Source organism: Podarcis raffonei, chromosome 10 (genome assembly GCF_027172205.1).
Source record: "Podarcis raffonei isolate rPodRaf1 chromosome 10, rPodRaf1.pri, whole genome shotgun sequence".
In the NCBI taxonomy this organism is placed as follows: Eukaryota; Metazoa; Chordata; class Lepidosauria; order Squamata; family Lacertidae; genus Podarcis; species Podarcis raffonei.
Window position 1 is genome coordinate 77,088,173 of NC_070611.1, and position 14,308 is coordinate 77,102,480.

General features: G+C 47.3%; 2 protein-coding genes across 6 annotated transcripts in view; both read right to left on the reverse strand.

Moving 5' to 3' along the window:
• Positions 1-6,861: 6,861 nt before the first annotated feature.
• Positions 6,862-9,459, reverse strand: LOC128421772 (zinc finger protein 135-like). The gene is made up of 2 exons (XM_053404957.1): positions 8,793-9,459; positions 6,862-7,971 (listed from the first exon to the last, which is right to left on the reverse strand). The coding sequence occupies exons 1-2, from the start codon at positions 9,365-9,367 to the stop codon at positions 7,209-7,211; spliced, it is 1,338 nt and encodes a 445-aa protein (XP_053260932.1). The 5' UTR covers positions 9,368-9,459; the 3' UTR covers positions 6,862-7,208.
• Positions 9,460-13,725: 4,266 nt separating this feature from the next.
• Positions 13,726-14,308, reverse strand: part of LOC128421739 (zinc finger protein 665-like) — a 127,350-nt gene continuing 126,767 nt past the window's right edge. For all 5 annotated transcript variants that reach the window (XM_053404904.1, XM_053404903.1, XM_053404905.1 and 2 more), the window contains one exon: positions 13,726-14,050. The gene's annotated coding sequence lies outside the window, so the exon portion shown is untranslated. The remainder of the gene's footprint in view (positions 14,051-14,308) is intronic.

A 14,308-nucleotide genomic window follows, 5' to 3' on the forward strand; every position in this document is an offset into this window, starting at 1 on the left:
GTCGTAATACTTTGCTGCCTCGTGAGTTATCTTCAGAAGAAGAAAAGGCTATGGAGGAAAACCTACACAAATCCAGAGTGGAGTCTCTAAGATAGTTACATGGTGTCCTGCACACCTCCTTCCAGCCACTCTTGCAGCCAAGCTGGTGCCTAACGTACTGCTCTGCTTTCCTTGGGACCATATAAGCAAGGCTGAGAAGGGTGTCTTGTTGTCTAGGCAGCCCAGGGCCCCCAAACACACTGCCCAGGCTTGTAGTGCTGCTAACACATCAGTTTCAGGGGGAGCGATGAACTCAGATCTGTGTATCAGAATCTCTCCAATGTGGAATATGTAAAACAGAAGCACTATTTACATCATACATCAATTAAAAAGTATTCAGAATATTTGTCTTTTGAAGAAAAGGCCACCAAGTATCCGATGGCCCCTTCAAAGCTAATGAAAGTCTTGTGCCTGGAGCTTTTGGGGGTGCAGGACCAGGAAAGCTTCTGCCACCATTATCCTTCCAATTGGGATTTAGGCCTCATCATGCAACAGAAACTGCCCTGGTTGTGCTCGTTGATAATCTCGGATGCGCTAGAGTCTGAGGGGAAAGCTATTTCCTGGTTCTGCTAGATCTCTCAGTGGCTTTGGAGACCTTTGGCCATGGTGTCCTTCTGGACCCTCGAGGAGAGCTGGGGAAATGGTTATGCAGTGCTTCCGCTCCTTCCTCCTGGGCCATGTCCAGAAATTGATGTTGGGGCATGGGTGTTCAGACCCCTGGGCTCTCACTTGTGGGGTGCCTCAGGGCTCCGTCCTCTCCCCCATGCTTTTTAATATCTATATGAAGCTGGTGGGAGAGATCATCAGGGGTTTGGGCTGGGTGTTCACCAGTATGTGGGTGATACCCAGCTCTTCTTCTCATTTAAATTGGAACCAGTGAAGGCGGTGAATGCCCTGTGTTGGTGCCTGGAGGTGGTTTGAGGATGGGTGGCGGCTAACAGATTGAGGTTGAATCCTGACAAGACAGAAGTACTGTCCCTGGAGAACAAGGGGTGGGCAGGTGTGGGGGACCCCCTGGTCCTGAATGGGGTAACTATGGCCCTAAAGGACCAGGTGCACAGCCTAGTGGTCATTTTGGACTTACAGCTGACCATGGAGGCGCAGCTCAATTCTGTGTCCAGGGCAGCTGTCTAGCAGCTCCATCTGGAACGCAGGCTGAGACCCTCCTTCCCCGCACACTGTCTCGCCAGAGTGGTGCATGCTCTGGTTGTTTCCGGCTTGGACTACTGCTATGTGGTCTACATGGGGCTACCTTAGAAGGTTACCCAAAACTGCAACTGAATGGGAGCAGCCACCGAGACCACATATCACTGCTCCTAAAGGATCTTTCCTGGCTCCCAGCACATTTTCAAGTACATTTCAAATTGTTAGTGCTGATCTTTAAATTGTCATGGTTGCATTTTCCAGGCATAGAAAAATATTGATCTAATGCAGGCTTCCTGAAACTTGGCAGTTTCCTTTCTGCTGAGAGCTGGTGGTGGGATAAGTTGTGATGAGGTTATGAAGAACCTTTCTTGTTTTGGGGAACCAGATGAAGCTGATTTAAACTGGAGTGAGCCAGGCTTGTTATCCAGTCCCAAGGTTACTCTGACATTTAATAGAATATAAATTACAAGGCCAAAAGGCACCTGGTCCCACTTCCTAGTCTGCTATTTCTCCACTCTGCTTGTGTGATTCATACTTGAGTGCTGTTTTGGTATGCTGAGTTAGGGTTTTACATAAGTTAAGTTTTTGCTATTTTTTGGATCCTGTTATGCTTCTTTGCCTTCAGTAATAAATTTATTTGCTGAATGAGATCGTTATGGAGCAGCAAGATCTGCAACCTAAAGCCCTCAACAGCCTCGGCCCTGTAGACCTGAAGGAGCATCTCCCCCAAAATCGCTCAATCTGGACAGGGAGGTGGTCCTTCGAAGGTCTTCTGCTGATTCCCCCCCCCCCCAGATGCGAAGTTACAGGGAAGCAGGCAGAGGGCGAGGAAATGGGCAACATTCTGACATTTAGAAGACAGCTGAAGGCAACCCTCTATCGGGAGGTTTTTAATGTCTGATGTTTTACTGTCTTTTCTTTGTACTGGAACCAGGCAGTGGAAGAGAAACTTAAAGATGGAAGCCTGAGAGAGAGGAAAAGGTTCCTGGCTGCTTCCTGGGTGGGATTGCGGAACCGAAGAGCTGCTTCCGAGAAGGCCTCTCCCCTCCTCTCTTCCTGGACAGGGCAGGGGCTTATGGGGGCTTATGAGGTGGGAAGAGGATGGAGGTTACAGGAAGGAGGGGTGGGGGACTGGACCCCCACTTTTCAGGGATCCCTCTCTGGTCGCCTTGAAGGGGTGGCCGATTCCTGGGTTGGAGTGTGAAGCCTAGGCGGCCCCTCCAGAAAATCCCCGCAGGCGCCACCATGGAGAAGTGTCCCCAAAGACTGGTCTTCCTCTCTCCCCCCCACCAGTGCTGCACTTCCCTGCCCCAGGGATGCTCCCCCTCCCCACTTCCTCGACTCCCTCCCTCTGTCCCAGAGTCTCCCCTGCACCCAGAGGCCCCCCTTGGCGCGGCTCAGCCCTCAGCCCTCATCCCCCATCTTTCCATCCTGAGGGTCCACCCCAAGACGAGCAGATTAGGGACGGGGGTCTCTATCCAGGCGTCCCTCATGCCCGTTAACCCTTTCATGGCCTGGCTTTATCCGTGCGGAGCCCACAGGACCCCAGGAATGCCTGCGCGGGGGAAACGGGCAATGGGGGTCCTCGTGGGGACCCCCTGCTTAGATTCCCCATGTCCGCCGCTGCCAAGGCACCCAAGGGGCCAAGGAAAGCCCCCTTCGCAGCACGCGCGCAGGGATCCAGACCCCACGGAAGGCGCTTGGGGGAGCTGGAGGGGTCTCTGGATCCTTTTCTCCTCTCTCCTCCGCGACCCCTTTACCTCTTTGTTCTCGCTCCCGATTCTCCTTTCCTGCAACATCCACGTGGGTGTGGGGGGGTTTACCTGCCGCCCCTTCTCCCTTTTCCGAAAGCCCCCCCCCCCGAGCTACGGCGGGGGGGCAGAGCAGCAATCCGGAGTGGAAGCTCCGCTTCCGGGAGAAGCAGGCAGGTTGGGAGGGGGGCTCTCTCCGCTCATTCCGGAAACAGAAGCCGGATTGGAGGAGGAGGAAGAGGTGTGACATACTGGGGGGGGGGGATTGAGGGTTGTGGGGGCGGCGTGAAAGCAGGTTGTGCCGGGAAGGGAGGGGAAGAATTGTTTCCCCCCTCCCCCCTTACTAGGAGAGCGCGGGAGGGGCTGATCCGGGCCATCCAGCTGCAAAGCGGGGTCCCCCCTACAATCTTTACATTGCAAAATCCTTCCTTCCCCCACCCCAGGCCATGAGCTTAGATCCACCCCATGTTTTAGGACGGTATTGTTGCACATTGAGCAGCGGGTGGGGCTCTGTGACTCCTGTATTACGGGAAAAATGGGGCTTGGGCTTTTGCACACACAGAGAGAGACACACCAGACACCCAGGTAAAATTCCTCCCTTGTGTATCCGTCAGAGGTGGCACAAGGAGGCCAGGAAGAAAGCAAGGCAGCTGTTGGTCTGTTTGCAGGCAGAGCCCCCCCCCCCATGCGAGGAGTGACGCAGCCCAGAAATAAAGCGCGTTGCAATTTGGACACCCTCAGATAGTAGCCCCCCCCCGTCACAGAGAGAGCACCCCAAAAACATCCCCGCTTGCGTCACAAAAAGAGTTGTACACGGAAATCAGATCAGACTCCGAGTTCCTGTTTTGGCAACATGACAAGTCTGTCCATCGGGATGCCTATTTCAGCACCCCCATCTCACGGAGGGGGGGGGGCTCAGGAAGATTCTCCTGCCACGTGACTGGGGTCAGACAGGGCTTCTGTTTTGCTCTCCTTACTATTTCAGCTCAGGTTTTCCTGGCAGAAGTTCTATTTCATCAAGAAACGGGTGGGTTCGTTGAGGAAACGGGGCTACGTTGTAAAGAGGCAAATGTGTATACTTTGTTACCACCCAGTGAGTTGTCTTGCAAAGGCCATTTGCAGAAAGGCTCCTATTGTATCACCTGCGGCTACATGCCGGAGTTTTGGTCTTTTTGCGGAAATGTTTTCCGCGGGCTGAGACCATTTGGGGCTTTCAAGGTCAGCACCAACACTTTGAATGGTGCTCGGAAACGGACCGGGAGCCAGTGAAGATTTCTTAGGACCCGTGTTCAGGGGCCAGCTGTTAGGGGGCCGTTCAGCTGCTGTCCAAAACTGAGGGATCCCTTGCCGGAAGTAATCCATAAACCTCTCCTCCTCCGCCTTCTCGGGATGCCATTGGTGCGCGATGCTCCTGCTCTCGAGAGAGGGAGAGGCGTGAGTTGGGTGCGCTCGGCTTGCCAACGGTTAAACGGAAACGAGCTAGATTCCTAGAGAGGAAAGTAAGAGGGGGGGCAGGGTCCTCCAGAGCGAAAGCCCAACCCCCCCTTTCCTGCAAGAAGTCGGGCGTGTGGGGGTCCCGTCGGTTCGGCTCTGCAGAGGCTGCCTGGGGGCGCCTGCTGAGTCTCCTCTCTCCCAGGATAGGGCCCATGGGGAGAGCGGGGGTCCCAGTGCTGCATGGCGAGAGGGGGGCAAGTCAGGGCGGGGAGGGTCGCAGGAGGGCGGCAGCTCTGCTCTTGCTTTGCATGGATGCGCTGCTGGCCCCTTGGATCCAGGAGCGCTGAAATGCATGCAAATAAACCCCATTCAGATGTATGGATCAGTCCCCTTTTATAACAGAGGTTGTCCGCAGATGGAAACATTCAGACATGAAATATACCCTGGTCCCTAAAACCTCACTTGTGAAAGGTGAAGGAAGGAAGGCAGAGAAGAGAAAGCGCTTCCTCTTGCAGGGCAGAGTAAAACCTGTGGAACTCCCTCCCACAAGAGGCAGAGGCCACCAATAAAGGTGGTGTTAAAAAAGGAGGAGGCCAATCTGTGGAGGAGGAGGAGAGGGCGATGGGTGGCTCCTCTTCTCTGTCTCCCCTATAGGAGGGAGGCCTCTGGCCTGATCCTGCAGGGCCCATTTTCTCCTCCAGTGCTCAGTTCCTCCAGATGCAAGTGTGGCCTCTGAGATTGCCTGGGGTTGAGCTAGATGATCCTTGGGGTGCCATCCACCTCTACAGTTCTATGAAAGCACCACTGGAGGTCTCACAAGCCAAGGCATTGAGAGCAGGAGAGGTCCTGCTGGAAAGGAAACAACCAGTGCAACTGTTTTAAAACAGGAATCCAATGTGTTTGTTGTGGGGGGACTCAGTGGGGAGGGGTAGACCCCTGGATGCCACCTTGATCTCCTTGGACAAGGAGGTGGGAGAGAAATGCCATTCATAAAGAGAGGCAGCCCAGCCAATCATCTGGCTGCTGCATTTTGGGCCAGTTCCCAAGTCGCCTTCAAGGGCAGTTCCACACAGAGAGCGTTGCAACCATCCCATCTGGTGCAGAGCAGGGAGGACCAGGGCCATGTCTTTTCTGTCCCAAAAGGTCTGTGGGGTGGGGAAGTAGCCTGAGCTGGACATGGGCCTCAAGCGACCATGATGGACCCAGGAGTGCCCACAAGTATTCATGACTGGGGAGGGGGCATGTTAAGCAATATAACTTCATCATCATCATCATCATCATCATTACTGTTAGTTCCCTGTCTGTAATCCGAATCTCCTAGAGCAGATTACAAAATTTAAAAAACCAATAAAAACAGTTGAAAACACATTACAGTGGTACCTCAGGTTAAGAACGTAATTCCTTCCGGAAGTCTGTTCTTAACCTGAACCTGTTCTTAACTTAGACACCACTTTAGCTAATGGGGCCTCCCGCTGCCGCCGCACGATTTCTGTTCTCATCCTGAAGCAAAGTTCTTAACCCGAAGTACTATTTCTGGGTTAGCGGAGTCTGTAACCTGAAGTGTCTGTAACCTGAAGCGTCTGTAACCCAAGGTACCACTGCACTCTCATTAGAAAAGCGAGTCCTACTTTATTTGCTTTTGAGTGCACACAGATGCACCCGTCTTGCATGCTTGAGTACAGCAACTCCAGGGAATGAGCAGAGTAGGGGCCACATGTAGAGCAAATCCCCCACTGAGGTCAAAAACACGCACAGAGGCAGCAGGACTTCTTCAGTAATAGTTTACTGAGCTTTCGAAGCATACAGTTCTCACTGGGTCCCCAGTGAGGCACAAAACTTAGCTCCTGAGAGCAAATCCAGTTTCAGCAGTAAAAAAATACAGTACACAGGATATCTAAGTCAGGCAGACACACCGGCAGAAGGGAGCAAGGGAGGAAAGAGGCTGGAAGGACACAGGGCAATGGAGGTGTGTCTTTCGCTTCCTGTCGTCTGGGAGGGAAGTCAGCAACTCGGCATCTGCAGGGGCTTCACGAAGAAAAGCTTTCTGCCGGCTGCTTCCAGGCAAATGGGCATCCCAGAAACACACAGTGTGATCTGTGGTGTGTTGCCATATCCATTGCTTTTGGAAGGCTATCACGATGTGGTCTAGAAACCAGTTTGGAACAATATATCGCCCGGCCCTAATCCTCACTGACCACCAGCAATCCAGATAAACACTCCTTTATAAATAAAGCACTTTTTGCAATCTTTTCATTTAAACTGCTTCTCCTCTTTGAGGTTGTAGATGGTTTGAAGGGTTTTGTCAGGGAGAGGCAAACGGGAAAAGATGAAAGAACAGAAACCAGCAATTATAGAGCGCCTAAAGAGATCATTAGCAGCCTGTCGTCCGACAGTGGGTCTGACGTAGAGAGGGAGGAGGATGAGCCTGGAACAAGTCATTCTGTACACAGAGGAAGTCAGGGGAGGGGTTTCCACAGACTTACATGCTGGGTACGGAAAAGGAAAAAGAAAGAGTAGACGCGGCAACTGTGCAACAAAGGGGAAGGACGCAAATTGAAACGCTGGAGATGTACTTTTGAACTTTGTCAAATAAATCAAATAGTTTGGAACTGGCTGGGAGCCCGGAGTCTTATCTATGCCAGCTGGACAGCATTAAGCATCTGACAGGTTTCAAGTACTAAAGTTCTTCCTGTCCGTGAGTCTGTTGATTTAGAACTTCCACTAGGACTGAACCTCTATCTACTTTCCTCATATATATAAGGTTTGTGTTTTGTGTGAGTTTGTTGACATAAATCAAGGGTTCCACTCTGACTGAAGCTGCTTCCACAGTCCATACATTTAAATGGTTTCTCCGCTGTGTGTCTGCTGATGTTTTCTAAGGTGCCCACTCTGCTTGAAGCTCTTTCCGCAGTCCATGCATTTATATGGTTTCTCCCCTGTGTGAGTCCGTCGATGTGTTCTAAGGTTTCCATTGAAAAGGAAGCTCTTTCCGCACTCCAAACATTTAAATGGTTTCTCTCCTGTGTGAGTCCGTTGATGTAATCTAAGGCTTGCCTTGTAACTGAAGCTCTTTCCACACTCCATACATTTAAATGTTTTCTCTCCTGTGTGAGTCTGTTGATGTCTTCTAAGTGTTCCACTGTCATTAAAGCTCTTTCCGCACTCCAAACATTTAAATGGTTTCTCCCCTGTATGAATCGGTTGATGCATATTGAGCTGTCCACTCTGACTGAAGCTCTTTCCACACTCCATACATTTAAATGGTTTCTCCCCTGTGTGAGTCCGTTGATGTAATCTAAGGCTTGCCTTGTAACTGAAGCTCTTTCCACACTCCATACATTTAAATGGTTTCTCTCCTGTGTGAGTCTGTTGATGTTTTCTAAGTTTTCCATTATCACTAAAGCTCTTTCCGCACTCCATACATTTAAATGGTTTGTCCCCCATGTGAGTCTGTTGATGTGTTCTAAGGTTTCCATTGAAACTGAAGCTCTTTCCACACTCCAAACATTTATATGGTTTCTCCCCTGTGTGAGTCTGTTGATGTCTTCTAAGTGTTCCATTCTCACTAAAGCTCTTTCCGCACTCCAGGCATTTAAATGGTGTCAGGGAATCAGGAGCAGGAGCACTGGGGAGAGAGGATTGGGAGAGCGAAGGGGAAGAATCTGAGGGCAGCGTAGGGGAGTATGACAGTGGCCCGAGAGATTCCATGAGCTTCTCCAGCGAATCAGAAGATTCCCAGAAGGGGGCGCCGATGGTCAGGGCAAGGGGGGTCCCAGGGGGGACGCACCAGAAACAAGGAGCCAGAGGGGAACCCCAAAGCAGCAGTGGAGGATCGGGACCAGTTTCCCCACCAGAGCATAGTGGGGGGGAGGAGTCACATGTGTCAGGGCCAGCGTCTCCTCCAGAGAGGGAGTCAGGGCTGACCACGCCTCCATCGGAGAGTGGGGGAACGGAAGGGAGGTCAGTTGCAGCTAGCCCCCCCGAAGGGGGAAGCAGTGGCAGCAGCAGTGAAACGGTCAGGAGGAAAGCTGCTGGCTGGGCGCGCGCGCCAAGTTCAAATGTGCAGGCGCGCGGAACAGCAGGAGACCCGGATGGGGAACCAGCTCCTAAAGCCCGCCGGAGGGAGGGAGAAGGCTCAGGGGAATCAGCGGGAGAAGAGGCTAGAAAGGGCGGAACCCCGGCGGGCAGGCGGACCCAGAGGAGGAAGGAGCAGCGGAGAAGGTGGAGCAAGGCTAGGATCTTAAATTGGTGTCAGGGGGGAGGAGACTCAGACGGAGCATCAGTGGTCTGACACTTTAGACGTGGGGCTGCGCGCTGCGGCTCTGGAAGTGAAACTGAACTTCAATAAAGACTTTTATACTTAACAACGAAGCAGCGTTGGTCCTTTGTGAGCTGGGACCTAGGGCAGCCCAGACAAATGGTTTCTCTCCTGTGTGAGTCCGTCGATGTGTTCTAAGGTTTACATTGAAAAGGAAGCTCTTTCCGCACTCCAAACATTTAAATGGTTTCTCTCCTGTGTGAGTCCGTTGATGTTTTCTAAGTTTTCCATTATCAATAAAGCTCTTTCCACACTCCAAACATTTATATGGTTTCTCCCCTGTGTGAGTCTGTTGATGTCTTCTAAGTGTTCCTTTATCACTAAAGCTCTTTCCGCACTCCAGGCATTTAAATGGTTTCTCCCCTGTGTGAGTCTGTTGATGTCTATTGAGGTGTCCACTCTGACTGAAGCTCTTTCCGCACTCCATACATTTAAATGGTTTCTCCCCAGTGTGAGTTTGTTGATGTCTTGTAAGTGTTGCATTCTCACTAAAGCTCTTTCCGCACTCCAGGCATTTAAATGGTTTCTCCCCTGTGTGAGTCCGTTGATGTAAAGTTAATTTTCCCCTATGACTGAAGTTCTTCCCACACTCCCTGTATTGAAATTGTTTTTTGCCCATGTGAGTTCGTTGATGTTCTCTAAGTTTTCCACTATCAGTGGAACTTTTTCCACTCTCCATATCTTTAAATGGTTTCTCCCCTGTTTGAGTTTATTGATGTGAGATATGTGTGCTCATTCAGTGAAGCATATTCCACATTTCACACTTTTTAATGGCTATTAAACGAAAGGTTCCCCATCTCTCAGAATTCTGACTGTCTTCTGTATCACCTTCTTCAGAATGGGCGGAAAGGCAATCCTATTTTGGTTTCAAGGAAGAGAACAAAGGGAAAGAGAACACATCAAATGCCATTAGCAGCTTTTCTTATTTCAACATTTCCTATATTCCCCCGCCTCCTACCCATGTTCCCAGTTTTTAGGAAATGAAGATGCAATGATGTCAAATGATAGTAATGCATCACCACCTTTCATAATCCTCACTCATTGTTAATAGCGCAGCGTGATCTTGGAATACAGCCCTTTCAAATTAATTGTTTCCTCACAGGAAAGGCAGCTGCTCTCTGTCCATGAAGAGGCCCCCCTTTTTCTGGTTCATCGTTCCTTTGGACATTCCCCATCCTCGGCATCATAATCCTCCATCCACCTCTATCTCTCTCTCTTTTTTTAATCAGTTTTTACTGATTTTCATTATTACACATACACATAGAATACATACACTCATTATACATTTATTCATCCACCTAAGCCTTAAGCTCTGCCGAGCTTCGGACTTCCCTTCATCTCTTCGGTAAGTATCATATAGTTATAACAACGCGTATTCTATTTAATACTATTTTGTCTTATGCCGTTAGAGTTACTCCAACCCTGCCAGTGTCTTTAAAGTTTTACCATTTTCTCTTACATATACCAAATATTTACTCCAATTTTCAACAATCTTCTTTTCATCTTGGTCCCGTATTTTCCCCGACAATCTAGCCAATTCTGCGTAATTCATCATTTTGGTCTGCCATTCCATGATTGTAGGTAGAGTATCAGTTTTCCAGTTCTGGGCCAACATAGTTCTAGTTGCTGTCGTGGCGTACAAGAAAAGATTTTTATCCTTCTTTTTAATTTCCTTCCCTTTCAATCCCAATAAAAAAGCTTCAGGTTTTTTTAGAAAAGATTTTTTGTACTTAATTTATTTACCGTATTTTTTGCACCATAACACTCACTTTTTTCCTCCTAGAAAGTAAGGGGAAATGTCTGTGCGTGTTATAGAGGGAATGCCTACGGGTGGCATGCCTACGGATATTCCTCCTCTAAAAACTACGTGCGTGTTATGGTCGGGTGCGTGTTATAGAGCGAAAAATACGGTATTTATTATAAATATTTTTTATTGATTTTCCAACATACATTTATAATATCCAATCGAAATTTATCACATATTTTCTCTTTTGGACTTCCTTCAGCCTCTCTAACAATCATCCATTATTCAATTTTTTAATTACACATTTCCTAATTTTTATATTGCAATTTATATACCTTCACCCTCTTATTTTTCTTCCACACAATATTCCTCAAACATTCACAGAGCTTCTTGAAATCCCACTAGCGTTGTTTGCTCATCACATATACATTTCAAATAATCTGAAAATTTTCCCCAATCTTCAATAAACTTTTGGTCTCGTAGGTATCTGATCTTCCCCGTTAGTTTATCTAGTTCTGCATAGTCCATCAGTTTCATTCTCCATTCTTCTAACGTCGGTAGTTGTTCCTGTTTCCATTTTTGGGCCAGCCAGTAGTATTCTTGCTGCAGTTACTGCGTATTGGAAAAGTTTACAGTCCTTTCTATTTATCTCATTTCCTACTATTCCTAAAAGAAAAGCCTCTGGCTTCTTAACAAATGTATATTTCAACATCTTTTTCAACTCATTATATATCAATTCCCAGAAACCCTTCACCTTCTTGCAATCCCACCACATATGGTAAAATGTTCCCTCTTTTTCTTTACATTTCCAACACTTATTACATGTTTTATACATTTTTGCCAATATTACGGGTGTAATATACCATCTATAAACCATTTTCATCACATTTTCCTTTAACGCAGTGCATGCCGTAAATTTTATATTTTCATTCCATAATTTTATCCAGTCATTGAACTGTATATTATGACCCAAATCTCTGGCCCAGTGTATCATAACCGATTTAACTTCCTCGTCTTTTGTATACCATTCCAGCAACATTTTTTACATTTTAGATAAAATTTTGTACTCATTATTTATTATTTCCATTTGAAATTTTGATTCTTTTTCATCAAAACCTCTTCCTTTAAAATCCTTTTTAAACATTTCATTAACCTGATAATAATGCAACCAATCATATACATGCTCCTTCACATCTTCATAAGGTTTCATTTTCCATTTTCCTCCTTTTACTATCAATTCTTTATATGTAATCCAGTTCCCCCTTAAATTGACTTTCTTAAGACTCATAACTTCTAACGGAGATAGCCAGTGGGGAATTCTTGGTTCTAATAAACTTTTATACCTCTCCCATATTTCTATGAGAGATCTTCTAAAGATGTGGTTTTTGAAACCTTTATGGATTTTTTTCTTCTCACACCGTAAATATGGGTGCCAGCCAAATCTGTTATCAAAACCTTCTAAATCTAACAAATCAGTCTTTTTTAACTTTATCCATTCCTTCAACCAACAGAGACAACAGTTTCATAATATAATTTCAAGTCTGGCAGGGCGAGGCCTCCTCTTTCTTTCGCATCCGTTAATAACTTAAACTGAATTCTTGGCTTCTTACCCTGCCAGATATATCTTGAAATTGCTCTCTGCCATTCTTTAAAGATCACTGTCCCCTTGATTATTGGAATTGTCTGAAACAAAAACAACATCTTTGGCAGCACGTTCATCTTAATCGTTGAAATTCTCCCCCAAAAAGATAACTTCATTCGACCCCACACCTCTAGATCTTTCTTTATTCCCTTCCACACTGGCTCATAGTTATTCTGAAACAAATCAAGATTCTTAAGGGTTAACCAGATTTCCAAATATTTAACTTTTTTCACCACTTCTATCCCTATTTGTTGTTGCATTGTTTCTATCATACCTTGTTCCATATTTTTTGTAAGTATTTTGGTTTTTTTCTTATTTAATATAAACCCTGCCACTTGACCAAATTGTTCAACTTCTTCCAAAACTACTTTTGCACTTTCCAGCGGTTCTTCCACTGTTATTACCAGATCATCAGCAAAGGCTTTTACTTTATACTCATTCCGGCCTGCTGACACACCTTTTATTGCTTCATTTCTCCTTATTGAATTTAAGAAAATTTCCAGAACCATTATGAATAACAATGGTGAGAGAGGGCATCCTTGTCTCGTACCTTTTGATATTTTTAATTCTTCTGTAGTCATGTTGTTTACAATAAGCTTCGTTCTTTGTTCAGTATATATCACTTTTATTCCATTAAAGAATTCTTTCCCCACTTCCATATATTCTAATTTTTTTAACATAAAGTCCCAAGAAATGTTATCAAAGGCCTTTTCTGCATCCACAAATATTAACGCAGCTTGTTTCTCATTCCTGGCTGTCAGATATTCTAACAAATTAATTATATTCCTTATATTATCTTTCATCTGTCTGCCAGGAAGGAAACCCGCCTGGTCTTTATGAATAATTTCTTGTAATATCTTTTTCAACCTCCTCGCTAAGATACTTGCAAAAATTTTGTAGTCTGTATTTAGCAATGAGATAGGCCTGTAATTTTTACCGTATTTTTCGCTCCATAGGGCGCACCTGTCCATAGGGCACACCTAGTTTTTAGAGGAGGAAAATACGGGGAAAAATATTCTGAATCAAATGTTGCACTAAACTATTTAAAGCAGCAAAGCAGGTGGCTCCTGTCCGCTTTGCTGCTTTAAATCGAGCCTCAGAGGAGGGTAGGAAGGGGAACCATGGCTTATCTAAGTCCAGTTAATAATGCTGAGTCTGACTTATGGCCATCGAGATTAGCCTGGCCGTCTCAGTGGAAATCTGGGGTGGACTTTCAGTGGTCAAAGTGTGGTTGTGTCTTCCTGCCCAGCATCTATTTCCTGCCGTCTTTCCCCCTGCACCCCCGCACCCTGCTTCGAGGGAAGGAAGCAGAGCCATGGATCCTCTGCTCGCAACTGCAGTGGATTCCCTCCACTTTGAAGCAGGAAAGTGGAAGAGGAGCTGCTTACACGAGTGTAAGCTGCTCCCCTCCAACTTTCCTGCTTCAAAGGGAGGTCAGGAGGAGGGAATCCGCTGCAGCCGCAAGCAGTGGAGGATCCACGGTCCCTTTCCTTCCCTCCTCCGTGATTGCTTTGAAACAGGAAAGTAGGAGAGGAGCTGCTTACACAAGTGTAAGCAGCTCCCCTCCCACTTTGCTGCTTCAAAGGGAGCCCGGGAGGAGGGAATCTACTGCAGCTTCCCCCACCTTCCGCAGAAGCCGTGCGCTCTTTAACGGGGCTGCGCGGCTTCTCCTGGCTTTTCTGGGAGGTGGGGGGATTCCCCCACCTCGTAGAAAAGCCCGCAGGAGCCGCGCAGCCTTTAAAGAGGGCGCTGCTCTTGGGGGCTTTTCCCTGAGGAGGGAGAAGGGACTGATGCGGCCAGTCAGTCCCTTCTCCCTCCTGGGGAAAAGCCCGCAAAAGCGCACGAAGCTTGTGTGCGGCTCTTGGGGGCTTTTCCCGCCTGCCTCCCCCCTGCATTCGCTCCATAGGACGCACACACATTTTCCCTTGCTTTTTAGGAGGGAAAAAGTGTGTCCTATGGTGCGAAAAATACGGTAACTTGAGTCAAATCAGAGTCTTGTTTTGGAACTAGTGTAATAAAAGCTTCTTTCCACGTCTCCGGCATTTCTCTATCCTGAAGAATATTGTTCACGACTTCTCTCAGCGGTGTAGACAGGATGTGCCTCATTTATTTATAATAACTTGCTGTAAATCCATCTGGTCCTGGAGCTTTCCATTTTTTCAACTCTTTTATGGCTTCTTTAATCTCTTCCATTTCTATAGGGGCGTTCAGCCTTTCTTTCTTTTCTGTCGGGA